This window comes from Pholis gunnellus, assembly GCF_910591455.1.
Source record: "Pholis gunnellus genome assembly, chromosome: 18".
NCBI lineage: Eukaryota > Metazoa > Chordata > Actinopteri > Perciformes > Pholidae > Pholis > Pholis gunnellus.
The window spans coordinates 1,241,535-1,257,500 of record NC_136545.1 but is presented as its reverse complement, the minus strand read 5'-3'; the positions used below and the strand labels follow the sequence as shown (position 1 = coordinate 1,257,500).

The following is a 15,966-nucleotide window of genomic DNA, read 5'->3' as shown; positions in this document are numbered from 1 at the left end:
ATGCTTGTTACATAACATTATGTAAGAAAGTCCGCTAAGGACGGTTGTTATTTATTAATTCAAGTTACGTCACATTATCATTTTAACACAAACCACAATCTTTTTTTCCCCCATAACCAAGTAGCCTAATCCAAACGGATTGTTTCACAACGTTAACCATGTGGCATCGTGCGTTTCTGCAAATGTGATACGAGGCCGACATGAGATTATTTGCTTTCTTAGGCCCTGATTACACCGAGACGCGTCGCCCGCAAAATACGTTTTGCTGTGGTACGGCTCGTGCTTTTCTTGCGTTTTTTAGACACGCATAAAAGTTAAAATATTCTCAACTTTTCAGCTCCAGACGCAAAGTTGCTTGTCAATGTCGCAATTGGCCAAAGGCAGCCAATCAAATCATGCAAACGGCAGGTTTGACTGCTTTACCACTGATGTGGTGGGGCTAGTTAGCTGAACGGAGTATGTGAGAGGGAAGGTCATGTTGTGATAGTTCTATTGAGCAAGGGAGTGAGGGAGCGAGCACATAAACCCTTTTCCTTAATTACATATAATCTGTTGCGCATGCAGCCTCGCTCCAGACGTTCACCATGTCATTTTTGCCTGACCTGCTTTGCCAAGCTGTTTTTGAAGCGGCAGCGCCTGTAGCGACGCGTCGTGGTGTGATCAGCCCCGCGTAGCTTATTGCTCTTTGGTTTTCTGATTCAGCGACACGCTTTTTAAATGTTAAAGTGAGGAAAGATTGAACGAAAGGTCAAAGGTTAACCCAGTTTCATTTTGACTTCACTATGCTCATGATGGTCTTCATTTCTCTTATCAGCAATATTAAAAACATTTAACCCTTTGAACCCCAAGCAGTCACATTTCACCTGATTTTCACTGCAGTATAAAAGTCCTCCACCTCTATGGAAACAGCACAATCATGGCTAGAGGCAGTGACTCAAAAATGTCTTTCGTGCATATATAACACATTATATATATATATATATATATAAGCTATAAGTTGAATTACTTTAATAATTTATTTTATTATTATTAATTATTATTGTTGTTTTTTTAAAGCAGGGTCTATGTGTTATATATATATTGAATTGTTTGCATTTACTACGGACAACCTCTCCTCTTCTCTCAGCCTGCACTTTCACCAAATGTTCGTCACATGACTGTTGGTCTCAGGCGAATCAGTCATAGCTTCATCGTTGCGCTGAAGTGGTCAGAGGATTTTTGTTGAAGAAAACGGTTTATTTGGGCGAGATTTTAAATGAGACATGGAGAATAAAATGTTTTTGATGAAACATCACAATTTTGAGCTTGGTTTTGGCTGCTTTTTCTGATGGAAGCATTTGCCAGACATGATGTGTTCAATAACTGTCGGAAGGTCAGAAGGTGTTTGTTTTAACGAAAACATGCTTTTCAATACCGCCGGTGGGTTTTTGGGGTTCAGAGGGTAAATATTTTTACAATAAATCTGTAGTATTTGCTGGTTAACGATGCTGCATGTTCTCTCCATGTAGCGTCAAACCCCTCGCATCAGTTAAACAAACGTGCCGCTCTGCTCCCCAGACGCCTCGCCGCATGAATTAATGATCGCCATGAATTATAAATGTCGTATACATATGTGCGCTCGCTCCCGTGTGTGCATGCAACACGGCAACAGGATTTTATTTTTCCATTACTCCCCCATTATGAGACCTGAGACGGGAAATTTCATCTGCGTATGAAAATGCACCCTATTTGTTATTGTCTTCTTTGGCATGCAGATTGCTTGTTGTGGTCGCTGGGGAAGATATTTTCTCTCGCTCGTCCCTTCACAATTAGATTTCCTCCTCAAGCTGCTTTCTTATTACATTTCTTTGAATTATTGATGGTAATTAAATGGGGATTTCATCATCACAATGAATTACTGGAACAGGGAGGCGCTGAGTCAATATTGGCACTTTGTCTGCAGGAGCAGATGGCTTTATGGGGAAATATGAAATATTTGTTGTCGTTAAGTAGCCTACATTTTGAGAAGTGAATTCATGAAATCATGTTTTATTTTAGTGCTGATGAGACAGTATGTAAGAAAAAAGTTTTCTACAGTGATGCAAATATATATCACAGATTAATCTTCAGTTTGTAACTTCCAGATTTCCGTCCCTGCTTGTTTCTGCAGGTGTCTGTGGCTGGTGTGGCTGGTGTGGCTGGTGTGGCTGGTGTGGCTGGTGTGGCTGGTGTGGCTGGTGTAAGCTCTTTCCTCATGTGAAACGATAAGTCAACGTTGATTTTTTTGTCACGTAACTTGCGTACTACAGTAACGGCTCATCTGTAGTTATTTTAACCCAAAGGACGACCTTTCACTAAACTGAAAGGTCGTGAAATACTCACTCAAAGTATTTTTTTTCGAGAAAGTTTTGTTGCCTAAACCTAACAAAGTATCTCGATTTTTTACAAGTAGTTTTATTGCCTTAGTTACTTCTATAATGTGTTGATGGAAAACTTTTTTGTCTGAGCATTTTTCTCTTTTGATGGAGTTCCCCCTAGCTTAGCACAAAAGCCGGAAGCACCACTGTTTCTGTTTCCTCCCCCATCACCTCCCACCCCGTCCTCACCCAGGTTTTCGATGGAGTAGTATCTCTGTTTGCTGTCGACTCGGACCGTCTCGGCATAGGGGCTTCCCACTCCGTAGCCAATGATGTAGCCTCGAACCAGGATGTTTGGGCTGAGGGGCGGAGTCCAGGACATGATGATGCTGTTGGGCAGCGGCCTGACATGCAGGGAGCTGGGCTGGTCGGGAACCTGGCTCTCTGCAGAAACACACACAATGACGCGTCAGACCTCAGTGTCTAGTGCCGGCTGACCTCCAGCACCGGCAAGCTCTGAAGCTCACCCTGTTAGCCACAGCCGTTGCAGGTACTTAGAGCAGCCGTGGCCTACAGATGCTAACCCTGTTAGCTGTGTATTAGGCCCTAATAAGCCCTGACACTTTGTGTTATTTCAACATCAGATTGGATCAGATTAGTGAGCTCTCTGTCCTCGGGGGGGGGGACGCTTCATATCACTTCATTGAGTAATAATCCATTGAAACAAGATTTCCGTCTCCCTCTGTCCCGGCCTGGAAACACAGTTAGCATGGATGTGTTTTTTTTTTTAATCTCAGCTGCTTCCTGCTGACCAGGACGTCCTCCTGAGATTGAGCCTGAGGTCCACTTTTCTAATTATCCAATTGTCTGTTTGATGGTTGGTTTTCTCTCTCTCGCTCTTCAGTCATTCATGTACCTTTTTCAATATTTCAAGCACTCGTGAATATAAAACTGCTTTATAACAATAATTATAACACATTATAAAGCGTTTTATAAGGTCAAGTATCATTTTACTTCATAATTGCTGGTCACTCACTCATGTTTTTTTTACAAGGATCATAGTCTATTATGATTCCCACTGTTGCAACACATGATACTATTTTCATAATGCATTATAGTTACTGTTATAATACATTACAATGTTTATATGTGTAATTAATTCAAGTAAAAACAATGTCATTAAATATATGCAAGAACAACACAAAAAGCCTTGTAAAATAACAATTAAGCAAACAATGACCACTTAGAGTAACTTATATTCATATTATAATGCATAATATTTAAATACACGCACAAACACACACACACACATATAGGCTTGACCTTATGAGTCATAAAATCTTCATGATGGGTTATTAATGCAAAATGAATATTTATGAGTCCTTATAACTATAATTATACAGTGCTATAAGACAATTACAATGCATAATAAGAATGTTTATAACACATTATAGACATGGGCGTCGTAGAAACATCCTCCTTAACACCCTCTATTTAGCATTTATTATCAGTATACAAACATTTAAAGAAATTATTGAATACAAATAAAAATGTAATATTATTACAACTGCGTTTACTCTATTGCTGTACAGTGGCCTCCACTCATGGTGCTGAGTTATTCTTATTTCAAATACATTAATACAAAATGTACTCCACTTGAACATACATATATATTCATCAATTCTTCATGTTTTTCTTTATGTTTTTTTTCACATCCTCAACAATTTCAGGGATTTATTTTATGTTAAAAAGCCTACGCACCACTAGGCGGTGTGCTCGTCATTTCCATTGTGAGAGGAGAGGGACAAAGAGTTTCTGTTCTGTGTCTGTTTTCTATAGAAATTGAATTTATTTTTTTGTGGGTTTGAAAAGACACTGAAATGACTTTTTATGTAATTGCTTTGTTACTGTACTTATCAACCATTTATTAAATGTTTATAGCTCATGAATACTAAACAGAGTAGTTTAAGTAAAGTGTTTCCTGTTTTTTATGTCTCTCATTAGTTGTTTTTTAATGATACACAGAAATAAATTACGGAATTGCAGCTATTCTTTTTCATACTTTGTATGCTCTTGTGAAATACCTTTCCTTTCTTTTACTTTCCTCCCTCCTCCACCTCCCCCTCCTCCTTCCAACCTTCTCATCCCGCCTGCCCCTCCTCCCTCCTCCCTCCCCTGAGGTGAATCTTCCCTCCATCTATCCATCTTAGGTGGTTAAATATTCATGTGTGTGTCGGGACAGTTGAAGTATTTACATGCTGCTGTACAGATCACTGCTTCCACACTCTCTTACTGTCTCTCTCCGTCTCTGTTCTTACCATCCAGGTCGTTCTCCGGCGTCTCAGCGGTGAACCAGTCACTGGCCGGACCTGTTCCATTGGCTGTCATGGCTGCTACCTGGAAACTGTACTGACTGCCCTTATCTAGACCTGGAGAAAGAGAGAGAGAGAGAGAGAGAGAGAGAGAGAGCGAGAGAGAGAGAGAGAGAGAGAGAGAGAGAGAGAGAGAGAGAGGAAGAGCATGCTATTAAAACAGACATTTAGGTACCTTAAAGTGTGAACCTTGGAGATTTTCATCCACAGCTGTGACTGAGATCTAGAATGTTGAGAGATGAAAGTTGCACAGTTGGAAGTTATTACAGGTGTCAAGGGTTCCTGCAGTGAACTCAGGCCTGGTCCATATGTACACGGGTCATTGTGTACATTTTTCCTCCTTCGTTCTAACTAAAATCCCATCCATGCAAGCGCTCTATTCCTCAGTATAGTGGAGGAGCGTTAAATGTACGTTTATGTGTAAACATGTAAAAAAGATCTGTTAGCAGGTTATTTGACCATGCCCGCCAAACATTCATGGCAAAGTTGCACAGCATGTTGCCTCAGTAGCAACGCCTCACAAAGGAAATAACGTTGCACATGCTGACATTAAAAGACAAAAACTCTGAAGTTTTACAAAACCTCAGTTTTCAATGACCAAAAATGTTGTTTGGGTGTGGATGAAAGCTCAAAACGCATACAAAATCTACATTTACAAAAATTCCTGTGTACGTGTGGACAAAGCATCAATAACACTGTTCACACCAAACGCGGCGCGAATCGCGTTAATCACGTCATTCGCTACCGCCGGTAGTGTATTCACTGTGTCTAGCAAGCCACACGTCGGCTGGTTTACTACAGCTATATGAGCCCAAAATAAACAGATTTGGCTGTGATTTAACTGCAATAAACTGACAAAAATGGATGCCGAAATAACTATGTATTTATAAAAAGTCTGAATTCATGTTTTGTTAGTTCTCTCCGCAAGACGACAAGCAAATAACTTTTAAAATACTTGTTTTCTCATTGGAGCTCGGATCAATCGGTGCTAGGCTATGCTAACATTGTAGCAGCTCCATCAACACTCACAATAACGTCATATAGACGTAAATACGGCAGCGTCTTTTTCATTGTTTGTACCATATGGTTTACACACACACATTTATACACATAGTTTGGTCCGGTCTCTATTGATATGAGGGATCGTAGAGCTCTGGGTGAACACAGACGGATACAGTATTAATTTCCTGATTCAACAACAGCAGGACGTCAGTGATGACAGGAGAAACATCTCAACGCTGATAGGCTATCGCGCCGCAGCGTCACGCCATTTTTTCGTCAAAGTTAAAAAATGTCAACTCACTCGTTTGTGGAGTTTTGCCGATCGCGCCACGCCATTGCAAATTTGCTTCACTCCAGTCTCATCACGTCTGGGCATTGACTTTGTATAGAAACTACTCGGATGAATAATTCGTGCCGCGTTTGGTGCGAACACACCTTTAGGTGACTGACAATTGGAGTACTTTAAGGCTTAGATGGACATGGAACTCTTCGGGCTGTTTTATTACAAAATATGAACAACTCTGTTGGTAAAAAAAAAAAGAAGTCAAAGGAACAAGTCTGTGGACATGAAAACTGCTGATTCTGGATCAGTCTCAGGTCAAGACAGGCCAGTCCAAAGTTAAGACAGACAAGTTTAAAGGAAAGACGGGTAAGTCTAAAATCAAGACAGGCAAGTCCAAAGTCAGGAATAGCAAGTTTATTTAACTCATCTAAGGTAAGAAAATGTCGATAAGTATTCTTCATTTAAAGTGATATAGTGATGTCTAAAGAACATCAAAAGATACACGTTCTGGAATATAGTTCTAGAGTCCCTAATTTACTCTATGGAGTAATCTATGGAATAACCTCTGTGTGTGTGTGTGTGTGTGTGTGTGTGTGTGTGTGTGTGTCTCCCAGCCATCAATGGGCGTAGAAACACCCTGAATCATCTTTTTTCCATTAGAACAACACACAACCATTGCATACAGTTGTGACGTATCATAACCCCCATACCATTTCTTCCCAAATGATGCTCATGTTAGTTCTTCACTGCAACTTGATTGGATGCTGTCTGATTTGTTCAAACAACGTGGATCAGGAGAATTAAGTTTCTACTTGCTGAACCCACAAACATTGAGTTCTAGTGTTAGTGCTGAATTAACAAGCTTGAAGGCAAACCAAAAGACAAGTTTAATTGGATGTATTACTACACATGTCTCCTCTGCTGCAATTTGTCATGTTATTCATTGAAATTCAGTTTGTTATTCTGAGACAGTAAAAAGCAGTGATTATTGCTGACAGCCAGGCTTGCAGCGGGCAGATCAGATTCAACACACACACATGGACATGCACACACACACACACACACACACACACACACACACACACACACACACACACACACACACACACACACACACACACACACACACACAACACACCTGCCACTGGGGAATGAGTTCCTGCGCAGACAGATAGATGAAGATAACCATCAGTGGAAAATAATGAAAAGGGAGATCAGTTTCATTCAAATCCTGCAAACCTCAAATTGAAATAATAGCTGGTGGCAGTTTGAATGCTGATACACACACACGCACACACGCACACGCATACACACAGACACACACACACATGCAGATTTAAACAAATTTAATGCAAATGCAGTTTTCTTCAAGAGAAGAAGAAGAAAAAACTACTGATAAAAGCAAAAAAAGACAAAACAGACACCAGCTGACGCAAGTCCACTGTTTGGAGGAACAAATGGATTCCTGTAAGGATCCATTCTAATAAATAAAATATATACATATGTATTTTTTATTTTTATATTATATATATATATATATATATATATATATATATATATATAAATATAAAAAGTATCCTCCAAAATAAACTAGATATTACATTTTATTATTATATTATTATTATTTGATTGTAAAAAGAAATGCCGGCCTAGAGCGCATTGAATGCACCGCATTATGGCAGTCACACGTCACTTTCATTGATATAAAATGAAATGTAACGTGAGGTCAAGCTGAACAAAGAATAATTCAACAATTATGATGATGTCAGAGGACTCGTCTGCAGAGAGACACCGGGTCCTAGCAGCAAGCTCTGCGTTACATTGTGTAAACAGACCACGTATCCATCAGCCCAATGCTTGAGATCAGACTGGAGACTTAAAAGGTGGGTGAGTAGTACTTGCTGTCGTCTGGCGTCTATACCTTTCGAACAGAAACGATTTTGTGATATTTACTGGGAATGACATACATTATAGCCAACAGTTACTCGTTACTCGTCCATTGCAGGCTTTCAAAGCGAGCAACAAGAATACATAGGAACAGGTCGCACAATAAAAGCTCAGCTCAAAACTGAAGCTGCACAATGCTGCGTGACTCGTAGCCAGTTAGGAGTGTGAACGAAATGCGTGTGATTTGTTGAAAAATCACATAAACTGCTCGTCCTATTTTATGTACAATTCATTTTTGAAATTGGTAACTTTCTGAATACCTACTGATTTTATTTATCTAACAGGTAGTGTTTCTATTTTTTGCATAAGCTGAACTTTTTATTTTAGTCCAGTTTTTCCAATTATGAATACAATTATAAATACATCCCACCTGTGAACAGGAACCAGAAGTTGTTGGGTTCGATGGCCTCTTGGTCTCCACGGCGACCGGTCTTCCTGTACTTGATCTTGTAGGCAGAGATGATGCCATTCTGGGCGCTTCGCGGCGGCGGCTGCCATGACACCTTGATGCTCTGAAAGACAATGAGGACAGAAAACATTGAGCTGCAAACATCCTGCACATGGATTATAAAGCAATGGGCCCCCAAATGGGGCGGAAGACTCCTGAGTCGCTTTGATGTTGTTTTGTGTCTTAGACTGTTACTTTATGTCTCTTTGTCCTTTGTCCTTTTGAGTCTCTTTGTTGTTGATTTGTGTCTCTTTATACTTGCTTTGAATCTCTTACTGGTCAATTTGTGTCTCTTTGTAGTTGTTGTCATTTTGCATCTTAGTTAGGTTTTTCTTGTGTGTCTCTTTTGTCATTTTACGTCTCTCTGTAGTTGTTTTGAGTGTCTTTGTAGTTATTTTGCGTCCTTGTGTGGTCATTTGTATCTCTGTGTTGTTTTGTGTTTGTTTGTGGTCATTTAATATATGATATCTAAATATATTTCAAGAGGTGTGGTGACTTTCGGAGAGTTTATGGAGATGGCTATCTGCTACAAATGCTGGGTCCTGAGGTCAAAACTTATAGTCAATTCTTCCCATCAACAAATATATCATACATTATAGACATGCGGAGGGAAAGACAAGGAGAATTTCTGATTGTCCATATAATTGTTGTCCTATTTCAATATGATACTACAAACAAAAAAGCAAGAAAGCATGTCTTTTTTCTGTGGTTAAACCCTCATCCATTGATCTTTGATCGGAGAAATAAAAAAACTAACTGCCATGCATGCGCCCTATAGGGATTTCAAATGTAAGGTAACAAGAGCTATGATGTGAATGCAGCTTATGCAGCGTGTTTGTTCTTTCATCACAGCAAGGTGTGAAAAGTGACCGTGAATCTGACCAGCGATCAGCAGAGAGGCCCCTCTCATCGTCTGCCGCTGACCTGATGTCTGTGTCTTTGTGTTTACAGCGAATCATTCTCGTAACAGGCTGTTGTAATTTGAGTTTCACTGCGTGTTTCTGAGGGTGTAAGTCACATATACTGTCTGTACGTGTATCTGTGTGTATTTGTTTGTTTGTGTGCGTGTGTGTGTTGCATGAATTTTAATTGGTTTATTTGCATGTTAACAACCCACCTCTGACACACACACACACACACACGCACACACACACACACACACACACACACACACACACACAGCAGATGTTTGCTTGGCCCCCAGTGTGCTCTGCTCTGTGAGGCAGCTGCCATCAACCATTCTGTTGATATACTCAGTATGACCCTGTACGTGTTTCTGTGTGTGCGTGTGTGTGTGTGTGTTAGGTGAACATTAATGAAGATTAATGAATTAGAAAAGTAGAAAAAAGATTCAATCCACCTCTCTCTTTTCTGCCTCACCATGGATTGCCTCTTTTATAGCTCCTACTGCTAGTTGTGTAAATTTTGTGTTCTCCTCCTCCTGAGACTTCTCCTACAACTATATACCACCAATACAAATTACAACTTAATTCCACTTAAACTTAATGGTGAGGTTGAAGGAAATTGTGAAATTCTGGGGACACAGTAACAAAATCAGGCAGCGTATTAGATAAAATAATCTTAGTCTTATCTAATCTCTAGTGTATGTTCTGAGTCATGCTCCAAAATAGGTGGCCACTGTCAGAATTGCTGATCATGTGACGGCTACTATTTACAGTACAATATCATTGTATATAAAAGGAATAGCTGTTGTCTAAGCATCACAAACACCCTGAAGTTACTTATCTTCAGAATTGGATCTAATCAGTTAATTATCTCAGTGTCATAAATGTGTGTGGCGAGTCAGTGGTTTAGCCAGAGAGGGCCTCCTTGCTCTATGGGCCCAATGTTTTTATTTTAGTCCATCGTCACCAGAGTACATATTGGACCCATTTGTCACAAGCCACTTGTCTTCCGAACGTTCAGACAGACAAATCAGGAGAAAATTAACTTAGTTCTTGGCCTCAGCGACAGACTCTCGTGAGATCTGGCAACGAATATTCACTTCTGTTAGCTGTGTAAACATATAATGTTAGTTAAAAAGAATATAAAAACATATTGCAAATATAACCCAATCTGCTTTCATCCATGCATACAGCGTTCACAACCATTTCAAACGAGGTGCAGAGGATGGGGGCAGAGGGGAACAAACAATGACCACGCCCTCTTGGGAGACAGGAAGTGTATACTATCTAAATGCATTGCTGGAGCTTGTAATGCGTTGCCTTTTGGAACAGAGTATCTTTGGATACAGAATGTTATATGCACACAAACTAGGACGCCCAAGCACAGTGACTAGGTTAACATTGCGACAAACATATTACACACCACTGCACTGATTGACAGGCAGCATTAATGCAGCAAGAAAAGTAAGGCGAAGAAGAAGAAGAAGAAGAAGAAGAAGAAGAAGAAGAAGAAGAAGAAGAAGAAGACAGCAAGGAAGCAAACATGGTTGGTTTCAAAAATGATAATATGAGGAATGAGTTTATATCCTCAAGGATACACACAACACATTTTGTTTGTTTACATAAAAGGAACCTCTGCAGGTCAACTATAAAACATCCATGCCTGCCAGCCAATCAGAAACCAGTCTCTGTTGGTGTGGTACAATTTTCACTAACAGTGTGAATTGAAGTGGATCGTCATCTTACACAAAACACGCACCACTTAGAACCAGGTGCACATGTGCAGATTGTATCACACACATTCCCACATCCTTTATTTGTGTCACATTAACACACACACACACACACACACACACTCAGAGTGATGGTGTGTGTATCCCTCCATCAGCTGTGGTGTAAGTCATCGGGCCAACGAGCAGTTTAAATATTCAGCCAGTGTTACTGTGACAACAGCCACGGAGGAATTCATTAACATTTAGCTGCACCTGTTCCCTCTGCTGCTCCTCATCCTGCTAATTGATTACAGCAGAAATGATTACTGAGAGGGAGGGGGAGAGGAGGGGAGATGAGAGGAGAGGAGAGGAGAGGAGGGGCAGAAGGATGGAGGGAGAGAAAAAGAAAGGGACAAATTGAATGAATGTGTGTGCCAGCCAAATTCCTCCGTATACTCTTTTGGCCGCATGTCACAATGCGCTTCATTAACTAATTAGCCACTTTGACAGGCCGCAGTTGGATGTGAGGTCTCCATGGAAACGACACAAAAGTTAAATTCATGGAGGAACAACTCCCACAGGAACGCAAAGAGGCAAACCATCCATGAAGGAGGACAACGCCATCACCACACAGAGTCTTTACTGGGAGCCAAATATTCCTCAACTACAACAACCTTCTTTGGATTCTTTTATTAGACTGTTACTATCAATGATATCACTGTAAATGCATATATCACCACAACATATAATACTATAATCATGCTACTGTTACTGCTTCTACTACTGCTTCTACTACTGCTATTACTGCTGATACTATTGCTGATAATACTACTGCTACTACTGCTGATAATACTACTGCTTCTACTGCTGCTACTACTGCTGCTACTACTGCTGCTATTACTGCTGATATTACTACTGATACTACTGCTGCTATCACTACTGCTACTACTGCTGCTATTACTACTGATACTACTGCTGATATTACTACTGCTACTACTGCTGCTATTACTACTGATACTACTGCTGATATTACTACTGATACTACTGCTGCTATCACTACTGCTACTACTGCTGCTATTACTACTGATACTACTGCTGATATTACTACTGATACTACTGCTGCTATCACTACTGCTACTACTGCTGCTATTACTACTGATACTACTGCTGATATTACTACTGCTACTACTGCTGCTATTACTACTGATACTACTGCTGATATTACTACTGATACTACTGCTGCTATTACTACTACTGCTACTGACACTACTGCTGATACTACTGCTGCTACTACTGCTGATATTACTGCTGCTACTACTGCTGCTACTACTGCTGCTACTACTGCTGCTATTACTGCTGATATTACTACTGATACTACTGCTGCTATTACTACTGCTACTACTGCTGCTATTACTACTGATACTACTGCTGATATTACTGCTGCTACTACTGCTGCTATTACTACTACTGCTACTGACACTACTACTGATACTACTGCTGCTACTACTGCTGATATTACTGCTGCTACTACTGCTGCTACTACTGCTGCTACTACTGCTGCTATTACTGCTGATATTACTACTGATACTACTGCTGCTATTACTGCTGATATTACTGCTGCTACTACTGCTGCTATTACTGCTGCTACTACTGCTGCTGCTTTTACTGCTGCTACTGTTACTAATACTACTGCTGCTACTACTACTGATACTACTGCTGCTACTACTACTGATACTACTGCTGCTACTACTGCTGATACCACTGCTGATACTACTGCTGCTGCTTTTACTGCTGCTACTGTTACTAATACTACTGCTACTACTACTGCTGCTATTACTGCTGATAGTACTGCTGATAGTACTACTGATACGACTGTTGCTACTACGACTACTATTACTACTGCTACTACTACTGCTGCTATTACTGCTGATAGTACTGCTGATAGTACTACTGATACTACTGTTGCTACTACGACTACTATTACTGCTGCTACTATTACTGCTTCTTCTACTGTTATTACTACTGCTATGCTTCTACTGCTTCTACTGTTGCTATTACGGCTGTTGCTGCTATTACTACTGATACTGCTGCTGCTATTACTGCTGCTACTATAACTACTTATACTGCTACTACTGGTGTTGGTGATACTACTGCTTCTATCACTGATACTACTGCTGCTGCTACTATGACTGCTTCTACTGCTATTACAGCTGCTGCTACTATGACTGTATATATATAGTAAATATATTAGTTGAGTTTCGCCTCTTTCACAGCTAAATGGGCTTGATGGATCAATTAAGGCGGTTTCAGATGAACTACCTTTCCTTGTGTAAATTAGAGGTGAAGTGGCTTCAGGCTGTGCTGTAACACTGACTCATTTCTCTGTTCTGAGTGAGGCAGAAAATGTCGGGAGCAGAATTCTCTCCTGCAGCTGCTTTGTATTCAGATGTAGTTGACATTGTAATGCACCGGGGCAAGTGAAGCCGCGGCCTTGTTCACTGCCTTCAAACAGGCCTAGGGCGTCCGTCTGTTTAAATTGTCCCTCAGAGAGCAAAGGGGAAAAATGCAGGGAGGTCTGCAGAAAGCCGATGAAGATAACCCTGATAATAATGAGTGCTGATTATAACCGAATCGACAGGGATAATCACAAGAAGCAGGGACGTGTGAGGGAGACCTAATAAAGATACACTGTACAAAACAAAGTTTGTATATTCCCTGGTATAGTAAACAACGAGTAGTTATACAATTTATCAGTATTTAGAGTAGACATCTTAGTCGTGCTAACACACCAAACTCTTGCCTGTATGAGTTGAGGGAGTCCTGATAACTTTCATTGTAGAATGCTGGTAGACCAACTTCAGTTCATGTTGGCCTATCTTATACAAAACTCCTTAGTTGCTGTATTATGTTAAATGTAGGTACAGTCAGTGTTATTGTATTTCCAGCTGACTCTTTGTTCTGCTGAGCTGTTTGTCCGATCGATGGATGAAAAACGCTTTAAATAAAAAACAAAACTTTGAACTGAATCTGGAATTCATTCAGTGGGTTTCTCTTCTGTTTCTGTTTGCTGAGCTGTGGTGGGAGAGCTGCATACAGAGCACCTCATCCACCCTGTGACCTCAACACACAGACACACGCACACACACACACGCACGCACGCACGCACGCACGCACGCACGCACACACACACACACACACACACACACACACACACACACACACACACACACACACACACACACACACACACACACACACACACACACACACACACACACACACACACACAAAGGGCCAGGTGAGTAAACACTCCCTGAATTCAATCTGTGATTGTTTGTTCATGTCCTCTGGGTGAGAGCTCCAATCACATCAACTATGTGCACGCATGTGTGTGTGTGTGTGTGTGTGTGTTAATGTCCTTTGGGTAAAAGGAGCAATCACATGGAGGGCAGATTGTCTCTATTTGCTCTCCAATACAACATGCAACACCATGCTGCACCATGCAGAGTGTGTGTGTGTGTGTGTTTGTGTGTGTGTGTGTGTGTGTGTGTGTGTGTGTGTGTATGTTATGCATTGTTTTCCTTTAATTCTGGTCTGTTTTGTTTGACTTATTGCAAACAACCTGTTAACAAGTTATATACAACAGGGGCTAAAAGATACATTTTCATTATTGATGAGTCAGTTCATACCATATCAAATTCTGCAGAGACAAGCAGATGTCTCAAGATGTCTTGTTTTGTCCAACATTCCAAAACTCACATTTGAGACCAGGTGGTAACCTCTGAGTGAAGCCAGTGTAGAAGTGTCTTAAAACTTGCATTCTCTCTACTGACCATCATGGGGTGACTCCTCTGTTGTATAGAAGTCTATGAGAAAATTGTATTCATTTAATTTATTTATTTTTTAAATTTATTTATTTAATTTATTATATTTATTTAATTTATTTGTCGTATAGATTGGTTTGATTGTTTCATCTATTGTACTGTAGCGGAGATATCTTAAAACATACATTCTCTCTAGTGTCCACCAGGGGGCGACTCCTCTGGTTGTATAGAAGTCTATGAGAAAATGACTCTACTTCTCTCTTGATTTATTACCTCAGTAAACATTGTAAACATGAGTTTATGGACTCAATCTCTAGTTTCAAGTCTTCTTCAATACAGCATGATGTTCATTTAGTAAATGATGGTCCATTTAGAGTCAAATAGACCATAAAGCAGGGTATACTTTAGGGCGGGGCTACTGTGATTGACAGGTTGCTACCGCTACCAGAGCCGTATACGGCGTCTCTATGTCACTCCTCCACATTCCAAATATGGTAACTTCTGTTTACAGGTTGCATAAAGCTAAGATTGCCACGTCCGTAATCCAAGATGGCGAAATCGCCGAACTCAAGGCTTCTAAACGGCAGTCCACAAACCAATGGGTGACGTCACGATGACTACGTCTACTTCTTTACGGTCTATGTTTGAGACGCCAATTCATTCTTTAACAATCTTTTATTGATGATTCGTTTTCCTTTGACAAATCTATGAATCAACTAGTCGTTCCAGCTCTATACACAACAGCCCTCTGTCTTTCTTTCTGTATTGGGGAAATCCCTACATCCATACTGTGTGGCAAGTGTTACCATGGTTACGAAAAGATCTTGCATAAATATATAAATCACTCAAGGGTGTAATACTGGGGAGGGAAAATATGTCCCTCACATTATTTCTGAATCCTGTAAATGTCACTTCAAGTTGATGCTTACATTTTTTTTCCTGTAATTCAAATTTTTTGTTGGACGTCCAATTTTACGGAAAGCAGGATACCCAGTTTCATCACGTGTTGTTTGCAATTTATATACATGCAGGATAAATATCTTTTTTTCCTTTGCTAGACATCCCCCAGAGAAAGCAAGTATCACAGGAGTTGTAGTCTTTGAATGTACACAAAAAAAACATCTTTTTTGAACATGT

The 15,966-nt window shown here is 40.3% G+C and overlaps 1 protein-coding gene across 1 annotated transcript in view; it reads right to left on the bottom strand.

Annotated features, from left to right (window-relative positions):
* The window catches only part of dcc (DCC netrin 1 receptor), a gene marked incomplete at both ends in the record, with an annotated part of 277,106 nt that overhangs the window by 83,707 nt on the left and 177,433 nt on the right, over window positions 1-15,966 (bottom strand). The window contains 3 exons of the mRNA XM_079178564.1: window positions 2,586-2,780; window positions 4,655-4,765; window positions 8,311-8,452. Of these exons, the coding sequence (XP_079034690.1) occupies window positions 2,586-2,780; window positions 4,655-4,765; window positions 8,311-8,452 (448 nt within the window). The remainder of the gene's footprint in view (window positions 1-2,585; window positions 2,781-4,654; window positions 4,766-8,310; window positions 8,453-15,966) is intronic.